Genomic DNA, 21,277 nt, shown 5'->3' on the forward strand with positions numbered 1-21,277 from the left:
ATAAAAATTGGAAAGTATATATTGCACATTCAATTTATTTATTTTTATTTAGATATATTTAATTTTTTAATGATAATTTACTCATATTGTATAGCTCAAAAGTAAATTTCACATTTCAGCTAAAAACAAACCCGAATAAACTAACAAAATTCAATTTTCTATTTTTTTCTAAGTTGATGGTTTTGTTCATAATTTTCATGAAACTTAAAATTTATCAGTTTGATTTTATTAATTTAATGAGTAGACCATTGTGAAATCCCTTTAATAACTAATCAAGAATAATCTGAAACAATATGATTAAGGGATTTAATCTTACGTCCTTATCTAAAAAGAATTACATCATCACTGATTCTTTGAATTTGAAGTTCATGCTCCAGCTACGGAATTTGATGACCAATGCCTATTGTCCCTTTCATATCAATCAAGAAAATTGAACCAGAAAAGGCAGCCATTTTCCAGATGCTTTAACAGCAAAAGCATTAAAGATCTCCTCATCATCTAGAATGAGATCCTTTAAAACTTCACAAAGGCTGCCAGAATGAAGCTCAACTGGTAAAATCAAGACAAGAATCTTGCATATCAAATGCTACATTTCAACATTAAGATGCAACTTCACTTAGAAGTAACAGTTAATCTCCGAACTGCAGCAAACGAATAGAACAAAAAAAAAAAATACCATCATCGATAAGGCATGAGTTTTTCCTATACAGCCTCCATCAGACATGATGCCTGTTTTGAAGAATGTGGCCAGAATGGTGAAAGTGAAACCACCTTCCCAATTACTATCAATGTAGGTGAAACCAACTTAGCTGATGCAATTTCATCAGCAAGATCGTTTAGTTCTGCAAAAATCTGGAAAATTTTCAGGTGCAGATCAGTTTAACGCATCAAAAATTCAAAATAGGCATGCTTCTTCTTATGCACATATGTTCCATAAGAATATTCTATTGATAAATATGTTTGCCACATTCTGAGACTCAAAAGTCCTCGAAAATATGAAATAGCAAAGAGAAAAAGGCAAACCATAATCCTATGGAGCTGGAATAGAAAAGGAGCAAAATTCGCAAATAATGATTCCACATTTCTATGCTTCACTCTTCAGCATGGCATTTAAATGGTTTACTTGGGTTGCATTTCTGACAAACCAGTAGATGAAAACATTTGAATTCTCAATTTAAGTCCATTAATGGGGTTTAGATTTCAGTATTAGGATCTCTAGAAACTGAGGATTCAATGCATTCACATTATTAAAGCTTAACAAAAACGGATTTTCTGAGAATGAAACACCAAATCAGCTTTTGGCTACCAGCAGTCTACTTTAGGCATATAATCACGGTCATACTTACCACACGTTGCTGAGGTGTGGTCCCTCGCTCCACTGCAGCAGCCGGTGTTTCTGCTGGGAGACCATGATGCATCAGCTTTAATGCAAGGGAAGGTAGGGTTGCCAAGCCCATATAAACTACCAAGGTTGAATCAGGGTCAGCTGCATTTTCAGCTACAAAGAGTGGATCTGATCCTCCTTTCCTTGAATGTCCTGTTAAAAATCTAACACTAGTTGCAACACCTCGGTGAGTTAATGGAATTCCTAACTCTGCTGCAATCCCTGAAGCAGCAGTGATACCTGCACAGCAATCAATGGCAAATTACAGTCAACACTCGGCTAATTTTTTTAAAGGAGAAGATTAACTATACACAAAACTGAAGGCAGAACGAGGGTTAAACTAGTGGAACTATTGTTGGTGTGATACCATCTAACTAACCTAAATAAGAGGTAACCTACATGAAAGAAAAGAGTTCAAATATTTCTCATGCAATTTGATCCACCTCAATCCATTGGCGATTCAATAATAGGTTTTTCAATGCAGGCACTGGCACATATGGGACCCTCACTTTTTTCTATTACATTTCTCAATTCCATCTACTCTTTAAAGAAGAAGCTAAGAGAATGAGGAGATCCGTATTCATTATTATAGTGCTATCTAGTAACTACTGCAAAGCGGAGTAGATTACAAGCAAAACGTAGGAGGAACAGAATGAAAGAAAAGGTTTGGACTAGAAGCCAATGGAAAAGAAAGTACATTAACTTCCATTATTTAATAAAAAGCTTATGTGCATTCAGTTGCTAGGAATCCATCACTTCCAGAAAAACTTTACAAGTTTTTTTCCCAATTGAAAAACAAAATTCTCAACAGCTCAACCTGATTTTGAAAGAAAATTATAACTATAGGTTAAGACTCGAGAATTCCACATAGCAATTGAATGCCAACACTTAATCCTGTATCCCGCATTCATCTAACAAGATGGCTATTCTATGTCAACCCATTGTCATAACATATCTAAGTCAAATGCAACCAAGTTACCCAACCTAGTATAATTAGTAACAAAGCCAAACCATAGGTGAAGATCATATTCCGCTTATTTGGAATAAAAAATTTTACAAGAATTCAATTCAATTTTTTTTAATCAAATTTTTTGTTTGGAATGGAAGTATTCATTTCTTTTTAACTTACAAAATTTTCATTTCAACAAAAATGATATGGTGTATGATTTTGCAAGAATTCATTTGAATTATTTTCTTGCAAAATGAATCATGCCACATAAAGGTATTACCTAATATAATTGAAGGAAAACACTAGCTGTTTCCACCAAAAATGAACACAGGATTTTCTTCAAGTGGCATACATCCAAGTTTCTATCATCACTTCCAGATGTGGCTACCATTTCCTTGATACCCTCCATCACTAGACTAAATGGTGTTTTCTGAAGTGTCCAAACTTGATAATAATAAAATTTGGGAGACAAGCACGTGGAATCATACCTGGAATAACTTTCACTTGAATTCCTTGCTGTTGTAGAAAATCCATCTCCTCTCCGCCCCTTCCAAATACCTATAAAACCAAAATTCAATACCAAAAATGCTTGCATAGAAAGAATAAGACATTATACTTGTTAAGCAATTCTCATAACAAAAACTCACCAAGGGATCCCCTCCTTTAAGTCTCACAACAGTAGCTCCTGCTTCAGCAAAACTCAAAAGCAACTCATGTATCTCCTCCTGTAAAACAATACACATTCCTAAATTACTCCTAATCTCATTTCAACATAACCACATTCCCATTATAAGAAACATGAAATGAAGTATAACCACAAGCAATCTATGGAATGTTTAGTTAACAATATTTATGTCCAGCTAGAACAATTCCAAATACCAGTTTTCAAAAAAAAAAGGTTAACAATATTAAAGTAAAGAGCCATTTGGTTAGTTTACCTGGGTTCTGCTATGGTAGCCAGCAGTCTTGCCTACATAAAGCAATCTAGCATGAGGACCAACCAAATCCAGAACATCATTTGACACCAACCTATCATACAACAAAAGATCAGCCTTTTGTATCATTTTCACTGCCTTCAGTGTCAACAATTCTGGATCCCCTGGTCCTGTTCCCACCAAGTACACATTCCCTGGCCCACATTTCTCTCCATTTTTACCACAAGTCGTTCTCTTCTCTTTAAGCACATGAAGTAACTTCCTAAGCTCTGGTAGCTGCAAAGCAATGTCGTTCTCCCTGATACACTCTTTGTCGGATGGGAGAGGGCATGAAGAATCAGATTGGTAGTCTAGCTTGTAAAGCCAGTGGTCTCTTTGGCATCTCTCGATTGAATGTTTTTCAGTGAAAGGTGAGCTCTTATAATTTAAAGAGCAAATGGTTCTTGGGATTAAGAAATGCTTCAAATTTTGCCCAGATACAGAAGTAGAAGAAGATACAGACGGCAGCTTATACACAAGAGCCATGGGTTCAATGAGATTGAGAAGCCTGAGTTAGATTAAGAGGAAACATATATACACACAAAAAAGGAAAGAAAAAACTTTGTTCTTTGGGAGTTAATAGAGACCCTTTGCGCGTTTGCATACAGAGAATCGAAAGAAAATAGAGTTTGGGTTTGATTTGAAGTTGTGGTCTTTGAACATCTTTTGGTGGGTTGGGAAGGCAAGGTGCCTTTTCGGCATAGATAGAGACACAAAATACTTTTGGAACCTATGAGTTGTGGTAGTTTCGACCCTTGAAAACGTTTGAGGTCATTATTGATTCTTTAGAGGAAGTGGGAAGTGCGAGAGGATGATGAAAAAGTGAGGCCGGTGAAGGAGAGGACCGTCCGGCGGCTGAAGGTCTGGAGAAAGAGGTGTGGGTCGGGCCATGAGATGGGAGAGTTCTTGAAAACTTTTTGGGCTTAACAACAATGGGTCGCTCTCAACCATGCCATCCAATTCATTGATTGATTTAAATATTTAATAAATTTTTCTCTATTTGAAATTATTATTTAAAAAATATTATTTTAAGTATCACTAAAAAATATTTAATTACTTTTAAATTTTATAATAAAAATATTTTGATATTATTTTAATTTCTATTGTTCATAATTTTAATAATGTAAATTTTTAATAAATATTTAATTTTATTATTTAATTAAATATAATTAAAATTTTTAATTAATTGAGTTTTTATTTCACACAAAATAAAAAAATTAATTTTATAAAATATATAAATAAAAAAATGAACAAAATAATTATTTTTGACAACACAAGCAACTATTATAATTTAGTAGCCTAAATTAAATAAAAATTTGAAATACATGGAATTAGGAAAAAAAACTTATTGTAAAATATTACTATCAAAATACAATTTCTTAATCTCATATATATATAATAAATATGTATTAACCAAAATTATTTTTAAAAAATAATGTTTTTGCAAACAAAGCCTTTTAATTTAGGGTTCATAACAAAAAAAACCTTATTTTGATCAATAATTTATTTTTATTCTACTATTATTTACGCCATTAATTTTGGATACATCTCTTAAAATATGAAAGTACATAATATAATTGTAAAAATTAAAATTAAGTAATTCGTTAATAAAAAATAAATGAAATAATGAAAATAATATTTGATATGTTGCTTTTTTTTTTCTAAATTGAGAATTTTTCTCAATAGCATTGTAACAGCGATAACAAAAAGATTTCAGGTCCAATTTACTTTAACCCGAGCCTACAACCCGATTCGTTTTTCATTCGGCACTAATTTTCCTGTATATAAACGCGTAGGTTTTTAGCCCTCCATTCTCCGGGAGAGTGACAAAGAGAGTGGTCGAACCCTAACCCTAAGATGGCTCCCAAGACGCCGAAGGTAAGTAGGAATCCAAATCTAGTTCGAGGAATTGGTAAGTACTCGAGGTCTCAGATGTACCATAAGAGAGGTTTGTGGGCTATCAAGGCCAAGAATGGAGGTGTTTTTCCCAAGCACGACCCCAAACCCAAACCAGATGCTCCCGTTGAGAAGCCGCCGAAGTTCTACCCAGCAGATGATGTTAAGAAGCCTCTGCTTAACAAGCGCAAGCCGAAACCCACCAAGCTCAGGTCTTCACTAAAATCCATGAAAACATCTTTTAATTTTGTTGATATGTTTATTTTTTCCCTGGCGTCTGCATTTTTCAGTTAAATTTGTATATTTCTTAATCTCCTTATGCTTGTGCAGATTTATTGGTTTGATATAAACTCCGGTGGAGTTCTTTCTTTTTTAATTAGTTTTGGTTTATCTTTGTGTCAGTGTGATTGAACATATGCTTGGGTGCATTAAGGGAATACTGGTAAACTGTGAGAAAATATGGTTCAGGTGTAATGTCTTTGTTGTTTGTTTTTGAGGGTGCTGATTCACTCTAATAAAGTGGGTATAGACAAATAACTGATTCCTTGTGGATAAAGTGTGTGCAGTAATTGGATTTGTTGTAATTGTTGGTTTTGTACTTTTGTGTTAATGGCTGCAGGGCTACTATTAATCCAGGAACAGTTTTGATCCTTCTTGCTGGAAGGTTCAAGGGCAAAAGGGTTGTGTTCCTGAAGCAACTTTCCTCAGGGTTGCTTCTGGTCACTGGTGAGCACGTCTTGCTTTTGAGCTATTATATAATTGGGAAAATCTTCATACGAGAAAAGAAAAAGAAAATTCTATCTCAGATGCACTTAAACCTTCCTATGAAACAATCTATTAATTAACCAGAAGAACTTTTGTGACTTGAAGGCTTGAAGCATTTTAGATTTTGGTTGTTTTCTGACTGCTTCTCATGTGAGGATACAAGTGTTTGTGTGCCTTAGCTATAAGGCAACAGGAAATTCTTCACATATGCTTCTAAAGTTGATTCATTATTCTGCCGGCTGCAGGTCCATTTAAAATCAATGGTGTCCCTTTGAGAAGAGTCAACCAAGCTTATGTCATTGCAACCTCTACCAAGGTTGACATCTCTGGAGTTAATGTTGGTAAGTTTGATGACAAATTCTTTGCCAAGCAAGTGGAGAAGAAAAAAAAGAAGGGAGAGGGCGAGTTTTTTGAGGGAGACAAAGAGGTTGGTTTGCTAACTAGTGGCCCATTTCCTATGTGATTGTGTAAACTTTTAGTTCTTTGCTTTATCCTAACATTGGTTATTGACCTAATTCATTTTCAGGAAAAGAATGTCCTTCCACAAGAAAAGAAGGACGATCAGAAAACTGTTGATGCACCATTGATTAAATCTATTGAGGGAGTCCCGGACTTGAAGGCTTATTTAGGGGCTAGATTTTCTCTCAAGGCAGGAATGAAACCTCATGAGCTTGTTTTCTAGAGGAAAAAAAAGAAAAGAATTTGCTAATTCTGTTTGAACTTTATTTTAGCAGTTGTGCTATTCAATTTTTTGGCAGTTGACAGCTATATGAACCTCGTATATGGTGATGCATTATGAAACGGGATTTTTCATTTTCCTATTTCTGTTATAGATTACTGATTACTTGGTCTATACAATATGCAAAAAAAATCTTTCAGGAGATGATGTATGTTCTATATATGGTTCTAATAGATTTATTGGCATTATTTCTTATGATTAGTTTTGGTGATTGTGGTTTCTTATGTCCTGTCTATGGATGGTGAATTTTCATTTTATATGTTGTAAAGGGAACTAGCATTGTTTGGGGGTTACTCTGAAATCAAGTTGTTCCTTTGTTTAAACAGTTGATGATTCGGTTGGTCCAGGAATTTTGTTATGTCTTTACTGGTGCCTGATCCTGCTATTGCTTTAGATTTTTGATAGGAATGCAAATCGATTAATGATTGTCCTGGTTTAAGGCTCCCTTGCTGGATTAGATGATGGGATTAAATCTATTACCGTAGCTAGTGATAATCAATAGCTAATTGCAATTGAAATATTCGAAATATTTGATTTGAAAGATTATGTATAGTTATGTAAAATTATGAATAAGATAATATATTATATAAAAAATATTATAAATAAATATAGTTATTTTATAACATTTATATTTTATTTTATAAGTGTAAATGATTTATTAATATGTATTAAAGCTTATGTTAATATGAAAATTTTGTAACTAAAAGATACTAAAAAGAATAATATGGAAAGCTCTAAAATTAAAATTGATACAAAAGATCATTGATAAGATATCTATTAGGTGAACTATCAATTAGAAACTGTATACAATAAGCTGTCTGCTAAGCAACACCCTCTCATAAGAAGCTTATGGAAAGCAGTAAATTAGAAAGTAGTGAGTTAAATATTTTTGATTTATTGGTTAAAAAAAATCATAATTTTATAATTTTAAATAAGAGAGCTTGGAATTTATAATTTAAATATATTTTAAAATTAATTTTAACCATATTTAAATTAATTTATATGATATATTATATATTATTATTTTTACTGTATAAATAATTTGATTAAATGAAATTAAATTTTAATTAAGATTTTTATTTTTAGTTATATAAAATAAAATTTTTAAATTATATAATTACAATAATTAATTCTCTTTTATTTAAATAAAGATTTTAATTAAAAATTTTAAATAATTAAATATTTAAAATTTTAACCAAAATTTTATTTAGATTAATCAAGTATTTATATAATAAAAATAATTTAAAAAATTATTATAATTATGATAAATTTAAAAGTTGAAATTTTTTAATTTAAAATTAAATTTAATAAAAAATAATTTAAAAAATTATTATAACTATGATAAATTTGAAAGTTAAAATTTCTTAATTTAAAATTAAAAATTTCAGATATAAATATAAAAATTTATAAAGTTATAATTTTTTATCAATATTTTCACTATCTTTTTTTTAATTTATTTACTTTTTATTAAATAAAAAAATTATTATAAAGCCTCTAAATTTTAATAAAATTAAATAATTAATTTTTATAATTCTTTAACTCAAATTAAAATGTGCCTAGTATTCTTAAAGCAGAACCATCATGTCCTTGTTCTTCTGAAATGTCATTCAACTCTCGTCTAGCCGCCCACCTCTCTGTCTTTGCAACTTTCTCTCTCTCTCCTTCTTAAAACTCAACTTAGATGTTGTCGTTTCTTCTCTCGCCACTCAATTTCACTCTCAGTCTCACATGCATCCTCTACAGATTCTCTAAATGGATCTGTTCTTTATTCTTGATCGTGAATCATTTGATTCAGATTCAAACTCAAATCCAGATTAGAAATCACTCTTGGAATCGTTGCTCACCGATTTCCCAGACTCAGACTTGGAGAAGCCCTTTCAGTCACGCGTTATTCTTCTCTTCGTCTTGCCCATACCTCTTCAAAATCTCATATGCTTCGCCTTCCAGATCTTCTTTGTTCTCATCGCTGGTTGGACTTAGGGTAAGAGTTCAAATACCCTTTCAATCACACGCTGCAGTTCTCATCCCTGTTCTAGATTGATTTTTTTAAGAAAAAAAAAATTGAATGCACTTGTGCTGCTCAACATTCAAAGGATTACTCCGTTGCTTATTTTACCAAGCGAGCCAATTTTATGGAGATAAAGAATCCAATCTCCACTTTTTATATATTAAAAGAAAATTCTGGTGTCTGATTGAGTAGTTATCCAATTTCAATTTTGTGATTCACATGCATCCTTTGCATCAATTGTTGCCTTAATTGATTGTTTTGAATATATTTAGTGTCCTTGCCATTTTGCCGTTGAGACTTGAAAAGGGTTAAACTCCCATCTCTTGAATATGGAAAAACGATTGCAGCCAGAAAACTTGTGCTTAATTAAAAACAAAATGGGATTAGTTCAACTAGAAAAATTATGCATATGGGAAGGACAATGACTGCTACTCTAATCTCTTGCATGTGGAATGTCAACAGCTACTTCTTAAACTATAGAAACCTTCCATAATTTTATTTTATGTGTAAAAACTTATAAATTTTTTCTCAATATTCAATATATTTGTTTTTTGTAAGAAACAAGTTTTAAGACAAAAATTACATTTTTTTTCTCATAACAATAAATTTTATTTATTTTTATGACTTAATGCTCAATTTCACCTTTATAGTTACTATAAATTTAATGTAGGTCATTTTTTTAAAATCCATATATATTGATTAAAAGAATCATTTATTGAAATTGCTCGCACTGCAATTAGAGTTGTGCATGTTGATAAAGTGCATATTTTGTTAATGTTCTTATATTTTTATTGTCTTGAATTTATGGTCAAATAATATTTGAGCAATTTTATTTATCGATCTTTTACTTTTTATAAGTTGAATGATGATTAGATAAAAAAAAAAAAATTGTACATGTTTTAAAAGAAACAGAGTTTATCTCAAACTCTTACTCTTAAACTTTAACTTTTTGATAAACATATATATTTCATCATGAATTAGATTATGGGCAAAACCAATCAAAAAAGAAAATATATAAACCTATTTGGAAAAATGACTAAGAACCTTTCCATAAGATGAATTTTAGAGAGATAATTTGTTTTGAAATTCTAGTAATTATCTGGCAAAAAAGGGAAATTCTAGTAATTAGAAACGGGTAAAAGTTTAAATAAACCCTTCAAATAAACCCATTTCATGTATTTTGGCCAAAATAACCCCAAAGCTTTTGAATTAAGGTCGTATTAGTCCAAATTCAATAAAATATTATTTTTTAAACTTGAAATATTATTTTCTTTAATTTTTAAATATTAAACTAATTTACTATATTTAATTAAAATAAAAAATTGAAAAAATTAAAAGAACCCTTCCCAACCCATAAATTCAAGCCCAAACATCTTGAAAGTTTTGATTCAACATGACGAAATTTCTCTCTTTTCTCTTTCTTCCTTCTCACTTCTCTTTCCACAGCCAAAAACTTGAATCCCCACTTTGCCAACTGTTGCTCTCGTCAAACTCACCAACTCTGCTTCTCACTAGATTTCCTTAACATCCTGCAAAAGTGAATTAATCTTGAAATTTAGAATAGGATTGATGTGAGAAAACCGCAATTTAAGAGCTTCAAATCTCAAATTTGAACCCCTCCTTGAGGATTCATGAGTCCAAGTGACACTCGTGAAAAAATTCCTCTGCTCGTACTCGAATTTTAACTATTTCAACAATTCTCAATTTTATCAAAAGAATTTCAAGGCCTAAAACCAGCTTATGGTTTTAGGCTATTATTCAATTGAATGGTTCTTGATAAAGTTTTTAAACTCTTAATTATTGTAATAAATTTATGACTTATTATTAGGATTTGGTATTTTTGACTTTAAAGGACAATATTTTAAGATTAAAAATTAGGATTAATATGAACTTAAATAAAAAAATTTAAGAATTAGTTGGCCAAAAGACATAAGTGGGATTTATTTGAACTTGAGTGAGAAGTTAAGGATTTTATTTGGACTTTTTGCCAATTATAAATTTATTACTAGTATTTAAAGCCTAGTAACTCACTAAGACCCAAGCCCAATTTACTGTAACCGGAGGCCATAACCCGATTCTCCAAACTAGGGTTTCTTCAATAGGGTTTTTCATTCGGCACGAATATAAACGCCGCATACGATTTTAGTCTGCCATTTTATTGAGGGAAAGAGAGGGAGATCGAACCTGACCGGAAGCAATGGCTCCCAAGACGCCGAAGGTGAGCAGGAATCCAGATCTAGTTCGAGGAATTGGTAAGTACTCGAGGTCTCAGATGTACCATAAGAGGGGTTTGTGGGCTATCAAGGCCAAGAATGGAGGTGTTTTCCCCAAGCACGACCCCAAACCCAAACCTGCTGCTCCCGCTGAGAAGCCGCCGAAGTTCTACCCTGCTGACGATGTGAAGAAGCCTCTGCTTAACAAGCGGAAGCCGAAGCCCACCAAACTCAGGTATTTACTAAACCCATGAAGAACTCTTTTAATTTCGTGGACATGTTCATATTTTTGCTTGGCATCTGCTTTTAGTATTTTATTTTTTTCCTTCCTACTTGCTTAGAAATGTATGAATTTGTGCATTTTTCAGTTAAATTTGGATATTTCTTATCTTTATTCTTGTGCAGATTTAGTGGTTTGATGTAAACTCTGGTGGATTTTATTAGTTTTGGTTTATCTTTGTGATTGTGTGATTGAACACATGTTTGGGTGCATTGAGGAATACTGGTAAACTGTGAGAAAATATGGTTTTGGTTTAATATTTTTGTTACTTTTTTCTCGACGTTGCTTATTCGCCCTAATAAAGTGGTTATTGGCAAATAACTTGTGCCTAATCGTGGATAATGTGTGTGCATTATATTGCTGTTAAGGATGTGTTGTAACCGTTTGTTTTGTACTTTTGTTTAATGACTACAGAGCTAGTATCACTCCAGGAAGTGTTCTGATTATTCTTGCTGGAAGATTCAAGGGAAAAAGAGTTGTGTTCCTCAAGCAGCTTCCCTCTGGGTTGCTTTTGGTCACTGGTGAGCATGTCTTGCTTTTGAGCTACTATGTTATTTGGAAAATCTTCATACGGAAGAGGAAAAATAAAATTCCATCTCAGTAATACTTAAACCTTCCTATGAAACAATCAATTTAATTAAGGAGCAGAACTTTTGTGGCTTGAAGGCTTGAAGCATTTAAGATTTTGGTTATTTTTTATGCCCTCTCCTTATTCAAGGGCATAAGTGTTCATGTGCCCGAGCTATAAGGCGAACTGGACATTCTGGACATACGCTTGATTAGTTGATTCATTTTGCTGCTTGCTGCAGGTCCATTTAAGATCAATGGTGTCCCTTTGAGGAGAGTCAACCAATCTTATGTCATTGCTACCTCTACCAAGGTTGACATTTCTGGAGTTAATGTCGACAAGTTTGGTGACAAATACTTTGCCAAGCAAGTGGAGAAGAAGAAAAGGAAGGGAGAGAGCGAGTTTTTTGAGGGAGACAAAGAGGTCAGTTTGCTAACCAGTGGCCCATTTCTTGCTAACAATTTGCCCATTTCGTAAGTGATTGTATGAACTTTGTGTTTTTTGCTTTATCCTAACATTGGTTATTGTCGTAATTTTTATTTTCAGGAAAAGAATGTCCTTCCACAAGAAAAGAAGGACGATCAGAAAAGTGTTGATGCACCATTGATTAAATCGATTGAGGGAGTCCCGGACTTGAAGGCTTATTTAGGGGCTAGATTTTCTCTTAAGGCAGGAATGAAACCTCATGAGCTTGTTTTCTGAGGGAAAAAGAGAATTAGAATTTTGTTTGGTCTTTATTTTTGCAGTTGTGCTATTTCATTTTTTCTATAGTTGATAGCTATATGAACTCCGTATATGTTGATGCATTGTGCAATGGAATTTTTATTTTTCCTATTTCTGTTTAGATATCTTGATAGACTACTGATTTCTGTTTATATAATATTAGAATTATTTCTTTCAATATGATATCTTCTTAATCTGCAGATGCCTAGGTATTTGTCCCTTTATTTTCTTTTTGTTTTCTAGATAACTTTCTGAGATGATGTGATGATCTATATGGTTTTTATAGTTTCATTGGCATTATTAATTTTGATTAGTTTTATTTGATTGTTGTTACTAAAATTCTGTCTATGGATGTTGAAAATACGTTGTGTATATGGTCTTTGTTAAGTTGAACGAGCAGTTTTTGATGGTTACTCTGATTAAGTTGTTGCTTTGTTTAAACAGTGAACTGTCGTATGAATTTTTTATGGCGAGTCTTAGAAGTAATTGTTCTCTGCTTCAGTTGATGATACACATGGTGCAGGAATTTTGTTAAGTAATTGTTCTCTGAATCAGTTTATGATTCAACCATTATGAGAAGCCCTCTGTTAAGCTTGCTTTATGGCAGAGAAGGCGGCTAGCTGCAGACCCTATGGCCTGCGCCCAAAGCCACCATTGGTGTTGTGTTACTTTGAGAACCATTGGCCTAAAAATGAATAGTTTGGTATTGCTAGGGAGAAAATCAATTGAATTAAATTTGTCAGAATTTTTAATTCTAAAATTGGTATAAAATTAAAATAATCTATTATAAAAATCATTTATTGGCTAAAAACAATAACGGGTATTTTCAATTTAACGTTAAAAAAAAATTGTACTGTATTTTGTCTTTAATTGAATATTAGGACTATATCTAATTAAAAAAATAAAATAAATGTAGAACCTGTCTAATATAAAATCCATGAGAATAAATTTAATAACTATTTGATTAAATATTAATGTCGAGACTTATATGAAATTAATAAAATTATAAATAGTGAATATTTGAATTTAAATATAAATATTCAATTCAATAGTTATAAATTTTTATCGCGATAAGAGGTGTATTATTCCTTTTACATGTATGGGTGAATTTTCATGTTTTCTCTTCATTTTGTTAATTAGATTGATTCATATAATAAAAAAATAGTTCTTTTTTATCAAATTAAAGAAAAGTTAAAATCTATTATATATTTAATTAAAAATATGAGTGATATTCGCGCTCCACAAGACTGGAGATTCTATGGAGGAAGATGATTTACTTATTCAAAGTATTCGAAAGCGAAAAGAGTTAGAGGAATCTGAACAAGGTGTTGATGAGATTCAAGAGGTTGAGGTTTATCAACATTACTCTTTTAAGGAAACTTTATTAGGGCAATCTGAGATGACTGCAACAGCTGTTCCAATGGAAGAGATGGTTGATGGTTTTGATGAGGAAACTTTATTAGGGCAACCTGAGATGACTGCAATAGCTGTTCCAACGGAAGAGATGGTTGATGGTTTTGATAAGGAATCTTATGAAGAGGAAAGTGATGGGAGGAAGGCTGCCCTACTATTCGGCTTACTAGAGAAGAAAAACTGAGACTTCGTAGACCTTGGAAGCAAACCTTAATAGTCAAGTTATTGGGTCGTTCTATTAACTACAATTATTTGTCCAGAAGATTGAAGGAGATTAGGTGGCCTACTTCAGGCATGGAGGTTATTGCTATGGATAATGACTATTTTTTTGTTAAATTTCAAAATGAAGATGATTTTAACTGGAGGGTCCATGGATGATAGCAGATCACTATCTTATTGTTCGAAGGTGATGCCCGAATTTTGATCCGTTTAATGAGATTCTTAGTAGTTTAACAGTTTGGATACGATTTCCTTGCCTTCCAATTGAATATTATGATGAGCAGCTTGTTATGAAAATTGGAAGTAAGGTGGGTAACCCGATTAAAGTGGACATGAATACAAGTCTTGTTAATAGGGGACACTATGCGGGGATGTGCGTGGAGGTGGATATGTCTAAACCCCTATTATGGAAATTTCGGTTGAAGAGGAGGACTAGAAGGATTGAATATGAGGATCTTCACTTAGTCTGTTTTGAGTGTGGTAAATATGGGTATATGCAGAGCTACTGTACGTCAGTTAAACAAGCAGGAGAATCGGGGGAGAGTCAGACAATTCCTCATATGCCGGTGAATGGCATCAACCAAGGGAAGGACTTGCCGAAAAATCGAGAAATTAATTCAGCGGTGGTAGAAAACTATGGAGATTAGATGTTAGTCGGAAAGGAAAGAAAGAGGAATTTCTAGGGAAATCAACAAGGGAAAGCACAGGGAAATCAGGGGAAATCTGTTGCCTGTGTTTCTAGGGATTCGAATGAGAAGGAACGTGACGGTTATGAAAATAGATTCCTAAGTGTTAGATGATATGGATATTGCTGAGTCAACTAAAGGGGTGACTTATGAGACAAGGAATAATGGAAATTATGGAAATAAGGGTACAAATTATGGGAAGAAAGTCAAATTTGTTGGAGGTTTGACTTCTAATGGGCCTGTAGGGAAAACTGGGTCTAAAGAAGTTAGCGCTCAAAATGTGACAAAAGATACCAATCTTGGGCTAGATACTAACAAGAGAAATTTAAAAGGGGCTATATGGAGGAAGGCAGCTGGAGAGAGTGAAGGCTATGGGGAGCCATTTTTTAGATAAGGAGAATCGTATGTTTGTTTCAGGAGAGGCATTGTAGGTGGGTCTTACTAAGTTGTACAAGATTGCGGAAGATAGGGAGCAGTTGCAATTGCCATCGCCATCCAAAGCCAAGCCTACAGTTCCAAATATTGGTGAAATAAATGCTTCTGTTGATGTTGCTCAGGAAACTCCGCCGGATGGTGAGGATGTTAATTTAAAAGATGCTGAAGCTGTTGTCAATTCGATTGAAGAGTATAGCAAAGCCGTTAATGCTATGGCTGAGAGGAGTCGGGATATACCCATGCTTAATGGGTTATCTAACTGAGTTTGCCGTCGTTTTGATACAAGGTACTCTGGTGGGAGTGGTGCTTGTTTCGATTTTCTTTCTCTTCTGCTTTTTAATGATAGTTATAACTTGGAATTGTCAGGGAGCTATGTCTCCTAATTTTCTTAGAGCCTTTGTTGAATACAAGAAGTTGTATAAAACAGATATTTTTTGTTTGGTTGAAACTAGAGTTAGTGGAGACCACGCAAATAGTATCTGCAATAAGCTGGGATTTTCGAACTGGGTTAGGGTGGAAGCGGTTGGCTTTAGTGGTAGTATTTGGGTCTTATGGTCTAAGAACAATGTTAATTTTCAAGTCATTGTCAGGCATCCCCCGTTTATTACTTTGTTATTAAAAACTAGTATCGGAAAGAGTGGTTTAGTTCCTTTGTCTATGCTAGTCCTATGCAAAGCTTGAGGAGATTTTTGTGGAATGATCTGAAAAATATTTCCTTCAATGCTAGCGGGATTACTATGGGCGATTTTAATTCGGTTATTGCAGTTGAAGAACAAAATGGGTACAGCTCTTTTAAGGCCTCGGGGCCCAAGAGATTTCAATGATTGGATCTCGAACTCGAAACTTATTTATCTTGGCTTTGATGGTGGTCCTTTTACGTGGTGGAAGGGTAGAAGTTCTGATACTTTGAAAATGGCCAGGCTTGATAGGGCGTTATGCTCGCCAAGATGGAGGGTTATGTTTCCTGAAGCTATGGTGTTTCACCCTGCAAGGCTTCATTCTGACCATATTCCTATTTGTGGTTTTTTTTCTTTCTAGTTGCCTTGGACTATGCATTGTGATTTTATGGGGACTGTTCGAAGGAGTTGGAAGCAAGGGGATTCTATTATGGAAGCATTGAAAGGATTAGCTTTTGGTTTGAGGAAGTGGAATGTCACTGATTTTGAGAATATTTTTTCTCAAAAAACCAATTTGATTAGAAGAATCAATGGTGTCCAAAGAAGACTTATGATTTCAAGGCAACCTCACCTTGTCAAACTTGATTTTAATCTCCGAAACAAATTGGAAGAAGTGCTTAAGTAGGAGGAACTATTTTGGTTTCAAAGGTTCAAGGAGAATTGGATAGTTTTGGGGGAGAAGAACACTAAGTACTACCACTCGACGGCCATGGCGAAGAAGAAATGCCATAATTGTTTGAAGCTTAAAGATGGCAATGGTTTGTGGGGTTGAAGACAAAAATGAATTAAAAGATATGGCCAGAAATTTTTTTACTAAGTTTTATTCGGCGGAGGAGGAGCCTAATTTTTCTTTGCTTGTTAAGGAAAATGGTGCTAAGATTAGATCTAATGATGCTGTGGAGTTGAGTCACGCCTTTACTGTGGATGAAATACAACAAGCTAAGCTTTGAAGGATATGGCGCTGACTAAAGCACCTAGTCCGAATGGATTCCAGGCTATCTTTTATCAAAAAACTTGGTAGATTGTGGATAATGATGTAACAAAGTTTGTTTTGTCAATTTTTAATGGCAGCCCTATCCCGCTTGAGTTGATGAAATGAATTTAGTTTTGATATTGAAGATTGATTGTCCTGAAGTTATTTCTCAGTATTGCCCTATAAGCATATGCAATGTTCTATATAAGCTTATAACAAAGACCTTAGTGAATCGTATGAAGTTTGTGTTGCCCTCTCTTGTTGGTCCTGAGCAAAGCAGTTTTGTTCATGGAAGACAAATCATGGATAATGTTGTTATTTACCAGAAGACGCTACATTTTATGCGATTGGCGAAGGGTGACAAGGGGTATATGGCTATTAAAATTGATTTTGAGAACGCATATGACAGATTGAATTGGGACTTTATTAGTTGGACGCTTGAAAGTGCAGGTTTTTGTGATTTGTGGGTTAATATTATTTCAAATTGTATTTGATATGCTTCTATGTCTTGTTCTTTGGAATGGTGAGAGACTGGAAGCTTTTAAACAGATTAGGAGAGTTAGGCAGGGGATGCTTTATCTCCTTATCTCTTTGTCTTATGCATTGAACGTCTTGCTGTTATTATTAGAGAATCAGTCTAAAGGGGGGTGTGGAAGCTTGTTCAGATATCTAGAAGAGGACCGTACATATAGCATCTGATGATTGCGGATGATATGGTTCTATTTGCTGAAGCTTCTATGGAGCAAATGCATAAAATTATGGCAATTTTGAGTGTTTTTAGCAATGCTTCGGGACAACGGATCAATTTAGCCAAATCTAATATTTTCTTTTCTAATAATGTGAAGCAAATTGCTTCTTTGGCTAACATTGCTATCACATCTGATTTGGGTCGGTACTTGGTGTTCCTTCCATACATGGAAGAGTCAATAAGCTTGTTGTCCCTTGAAGCAACCCAAGAGGGGGGGTAAATTGGGTTTATAAAAAATTTAAGGCAAAAGAACAAATTAGAAGGCAATAAGGAAGAAGATAATCAACACAAGAATTTATAGAGGTTCAGCTATTTCAAGCCTACGTCCTCTCCTCAAGGTCCACCTTGAGAGTTCAACTCCACTATCAAATCTTCTTTGGGTGAAGATTAAAACCCTTACAATCTTAGAGCAAGCCTTTGCTCTTTACAAATCTCTTTTTCACTCAAGAGCAATTCTTTGCTCAATGCCACACTCATAACAACAGAATCTCTCAACAACCTTTACTCACTCTGAAAAGCCAACCAATTACAACTCAAAACAAACTTTCAAGAAATCAATGCTTTGGCTCAAGGTTTTGAGAGAGAGAGAATGAAAAATGTTGTAATCTCAATAAATATTTGCTTAGATGGTTGTTGTAATATCTTCACATTAAAAGCACGTTATATTTATAGTTCTATCATAAATATGGCCGTTGGGGGTGCATTAAATGCAAATAGAGCCGTTTATGTTCAGAAATAACCGTTATATCTTTCTTAGAAAAATTCAGGTTCGGCGGTCTAAGCTAAAGTTCGGCGACCGAACCAATTGAGGTGAAGAACATCACTCTTTAAAAAAGGACTTTCGGCGGCCTAAAGTCATAGTTCGGCGGCCGAACTTGTGGGACTTTCGTCTCTGTCCCTCTCTTTCGGAAGCCGAACATTAGGCTTCGGAGGCAGACTTAAAAGCACACTTTCGGCGGCCGAAGGTAATGTTCGGCGGCCGAACATAGGTGACTTTTGCCTCTGTCCTTCACTTTCAGAAGCCAAACATTTAGCTTAGGGAGCATCACACCTTCGGCGGCCGAAAGCCAATGTTCGGCGGCCGAAGGTACAGGACTTTCGTCTCTGTCCCTTAGTTTCGGAGGCCGAAGGTTGCACTTTAGGCTGCAAGTTGAAAACACACTTTCGGTGGCCGAAAGTCAATGTTCGGCGGCAGAACATGTGGGACTTTCGTCTCTGTCCCTGACTTTCGGAAGCCGAACTTGGCTTTAGGGGGCACAAAAATATTTCATTAAATTCTTTGAAAAATCATAGCTTAGGCTATAAAAATCCATTTTTCAATCCATTTGAATTTTTATAACCCATATTTTTAGATCTTTGATTTTGATAAAGAATAATTTCAAAATCACTTCTTTTGGAAAATTTCATTTTAGTCCCTGAAAGTCAAGTACTTAAAGATTTGGCCATATCTAAAAAACTTTTAGAAATGAAAGAGACCTTGAGCCATCACAACTAATTAATTGAAATTCACAATGAATAAATTGACAAAACATAAACAATAAATTACTTTATGATCCCTTTCTTGTGGTATGCTTCCAAAATAGGCACTTTTCTCTTTTGAGATTGAAGCAATTTCATTCTTGTTAGTAAGGGACCTACAAGCTCAACACAAACACCTTTGAAGATAATTAGTAGCACACCAATTGTTTATTAATCATCAAAATAAGGATTAGAACATTTAAGTTCAACAAAGCTCAATTACAGATAGATATTGTATAGCATGAAAAAGAGGCTTGAAGTGTGGAGGGCTAAACATATTGCTATGGCAGGTAGAATCACAATGGTGAAGTTGATTTTAAATGCTATCCCTATCTATCCTATGCAGTGCTCTATTTTACCAAAGATTTTGTGTACGAAGATGGAAAAAATTTATAGAGACTTTATTTGGCATGGGTGTGATAGTGATCAGAAGGTTCACTTGATTAATTAGAAGATGATTCAAGAAGGCAAAGGGAAAGGTGGTTTGGGTATACGAAGTCTTGTTAATATGAACAAAGCCTTGGTCGGAAAGATGTGTTGGCGAGTTTACTCAAATCCATCTTAATTGTGGGTTAGGTGCCTTATTAATAAGTACCAGAATAGTTTGTTTGCATGGAACAATACTCGCAAAATAAATTCCTCCTCTATATGAAAAGCATTTAGCATGAGGCTTAATGTTGTCGTGGAGGGCTTAAATAAAGAAGTTAGAGATGGTAGAGACACTCTTTTTTAGACTTATTTGTGGCTTTTGATTGGGTCGTTGATAAACTACTTGTTGGTATCTTTGGATCGGTTGATATGAATAGCAAAGTGAGACAATACTGGCATCATAATGAAGGTTGGAATTGGGTGGTGTTGGATGGGGATTTGCTATTAGAAGTTCTACATATGATTGCTTCTCTTTCATTATCAAACTATAATGGTGATCTGGATGTTTGGGTTTGGAAGCATGATGTATCTGGTTCCTATTTAGTGAAGATTGGTTACAAAGCTCTTAGTGGATAATCCGATGTGGAGGAAAGAGGTTGGAAGAAAATATGGCAGCTTAAAACAACCGAAAGAATTCACGTATAGCTCATGGAAGGGTTATATGCAAGAAGAGGCTTCTCTAATGTGGATATTTGTCCTATATATAAGGCTGAGTCTAAAACTGTTTTGCACTTGGTTAGAGATTGTGAGCGGGTCATTCACATTTGGAGGAGCATAGGTGATCTAGAGATAGTTTCTTTCTTTATTGAGGACAATATCAAGAATTGAGTTTTTTAAAAAATTAATTCTTGTGGAAAACAGGTTGATGGCTTAGATTGGACTTCAATTTTTGCATGCACTATATGGTAGATATGGAGGTATAGGAATCATGAAGTCTTCCGGTCTATGGATCAATGTCCTCCTCAGACTCATGCTTGGATATTGGAAAAAACTTTGGAAATTCAAATGGTCTGGAACAAGAATGCAACTGCTATGAACACCGGTAGGAGATATAAAAGACAATTTTTGTGGGTTGGAGCAGCTAAGGGAATTCTGGGTAAAGTAGCTTGTGCAGGTATTTTTCGTGATGATAAGGCCTACTATTTATGAGGTTTTAAACAAAATTTTGGATTTGGACTACTATAGAAGCTGAACTATGGACCATATATAATAGACTGGTTTTGGTGTAGAAAATGGGTTGGAAGAAGGTGGATCTATAATCTGATTCAAAGGTTGCTATTGAAGCTATATCCAAGAATAAAGTTGGATCTTTCCGGTTAAAAAATCTTGTAGCAAATTGTGTTGAATTGTTGAAATCTCAATGGAAAGTTAAGATTAGGAGCATTGTTAGGGAAGGAAACCGTGTGGTTGATTGTCTTGCTAACGAAGCGATAATGGAGCTATTAGGATTATAGAGTTTACACGTGTCCAATACTAGGTGTCCAATGCTAGGTGTTCAATGTTACGGTGAAGATAATTTTGAATGCTGATTGTGCTAGGACGTGTTGACCTAGAGATGTCTACTAAGGGTTAAATCCCTCATTTATATTCAAAAAAAAGAAAAGAGAAAACTAAAATCTAATTTATTTTTCGTTGAATATAGCTAAATTTTAATTTTTAATATTATTTTTTATAAGTTGT

The 21,277-nt window shown here is 34.0% G+C and overlaps 4 protein-coding genes across 6 annotated transcripts; 3 read left to right on the plus strand and 1 right to left on the minus strand.

Moving 5' to 3' along the window:
• Positions 1–241: 241 nt before the first annotated feature.
• Positions 242–4,214, minus strand: LOC110619777 (S-adenosyl-L-methionine-dependent uroporphyrinogen III methyltransferase, chloroplastic). 3 transcript variants are annotated; one of them, XM_021763325.2, is made up of 6 exons: positions 3,272–4,212; positions 2,981–3,058; positions 2,822–2,891; positions 1,347–1,624; positions 677–852; positions 242–549 (listed from the first exon to the last, which is right to left on the minus strand). In XM_021763325.2, the coding sequence occupies exons 1-5, from the start codon at positions 3,791–3,793 to the stop codon at positions 703–705; spliced, it is 1,098 nt and encodes a 365-aa protein (XP_021619017.1). In that variant the 5' UTR covers positions 3,794–4,212; the 3' UTR covers positions 242–549; positions 677–702. The 3 variants fall into 3 exon arrangements, with proteins under 3 accessions (XP_021619017.1, XP_021619016.1, XP_021619019.1); XM_021763324.2 differs by having other exon boundaries at positions 242–852; XM_021763327.2 differs by lacking the exon at positions 242–549 and having other exon boundaries at positions 662–842; positions 3,272–4,214.
• Positions 4,215–5,087: 873 nt separating this feature from the next.
• Positions 5,088–6,789, plus strand: LOC110619254 (60S ribosomal protein L6). The gene is made up of 4 exons (XM_021762564.2): positions 5,088–5,415; positions 5,823–5,929; positions 6,214–6,395; positions 6,495–6,789. Exons 1-4 carry the CDS (start codon positions 5,165–5,167, stop codon positions 6,648–6,650), a joined length of 696 nt encoding a protein of 231 aa, XP_021618256.1. The 5' UTR covers positions 5,088–5,164; the 3' UTR covers positions 6,651–6,789.
• A 3,970-nt stretch (positions 6,790–10,759) lies between these two features.
• LOC122721172 (60S ribosomal protein L6-like) lies at positions 10,760–12,610 on the plus strand. The gene is made up of 4 exons (XM_021762562.2): positions 10,760–11,163; positions 11,623–11,729; positions 12,018–12,199; positions 12,323–12,610. The coding sequence occupies exons 1-4, from the start codon at positions 10,913–10,915 to the stop codon at positions 12,476–12,478; spliced, it is 696 nt and encodes a 231-aa protein (XP_021618254.1). The 5' UTR covers positions 10,760–10,912; the 3' UTR covers positions 12,479–12,610.
• Positions 12,611–13,757: 1,147 nt separating this feature from the next.
• LOC110619546 lies at positions 13,758–14,778 on the plus strand. Its single transcript, XM_021763058.1, has 2 exons — positions 13,758–14,043; positions 14,369–14,778. The coding sequence occupies exons 1-2, from the start codon at positions 13,758–13,760 to the stop codon at positions 14,776–14,778; spliced, it is 696 nt and encodes a 231-aa protein (XP_021618750.1).
• Positions 14,779–21,277: the final 6,499 nt, after the last annotated feature.

The sequence above is a fragment of the Manihot esculenta genome, chromosome 7, assembly GCF_001659605.2.
Source record: "Manihot esculenta cultivar AM560-2 chromosome 7, M.esculenta_v8, whole genome shotgun sequence".
In the NCBI taxonomy this organism is placed as follows: domain Eukaryota; kingdom Viridiplantae; phylum Streptophyta; class Magnoliopsida; order Malpighiales; family Euphorbiaceae; genus Manihot; species Manihot esculenta.

Bases quoted from the DNA above. Each gene is read 5' to 3' on its own strand.
- LOC110619777 (XM_021763325.2), bottom strand. From the start codon at position 3,793: ATGGCTCTTGTGTATAAGCTGCCGTCTGTATCTTCTTCTACTTCTGTA. The intron at 2,892-2,980 runs GTGAGTTTTTGT...TTGGTTTTATAG, and splicing joins TTAAAGGAGGGGATCCCTTG to GTATTTGGAAGGGGCGGAGA. The intron at 853-1,346 runs GTAAGTATGACC...AAAATTTTCCAG, and splicing joins CCACACCTCAGCAACGTGTG to ATTTTTGCAGAACTAAACGA.
- LOC110619254 (XM_021762564.2), top strand. From the start codon at position 5,165: ATGGCTCCCAAGACGCCGAAGGTAAGTAGGAATCCAAATCTAGTTCGA. The intron at 5,930-6,213 runs GTGAGCACGTCT...TGCCGGCTGCAG, and splicing joins AGGGTTGCTTCTGGTCACTG to GTCCATTTAAAATCAATGGT. The intron at 6,396-6,494 runs GTTGGTTTGCTA...ATTCATTTTCAG, and splicing joins TTTTTGAGGGAGACAAAGAG to GAAAAGAATGTCCTTCCACA.
- LOC122721172 (XM_021762562.2), top strand. From the start codon at position 10,913: ATGGCTCCCAAGACGCCGAAGGTGAGCAGGAATCCAGATCTAGTTCGA. The intron at 11,164-11,622 runs GTATTTACTAAA...TAATGACTACAG, and splicing joins CCGAAGCCCACCAAACTCAG to AGCTAGTATCACTCCAGGAA. The intron at 12,200-12,322 runs GTCAGTTTGCTA...TTTTATTTTCAG, and splicing joins TTTTTGAGGGAGACAAAGAG to GAAAAGAATGTCCTTCCACA.
- LOC110619546 (XM_021763058.1), top strand. From the start codon at position 13,758: ATGGAGGAAGATGATTTACTTATTCAAAGTATTCGAAAGCGAAAAGAG. The intron at 14,044-14,368 runs GTGATGGGAGGA...GTAGTTTAACAG, and splicing joins GGAATCTTATGAAGAGGAAA to TTTGGATACGATTTCCTTGC.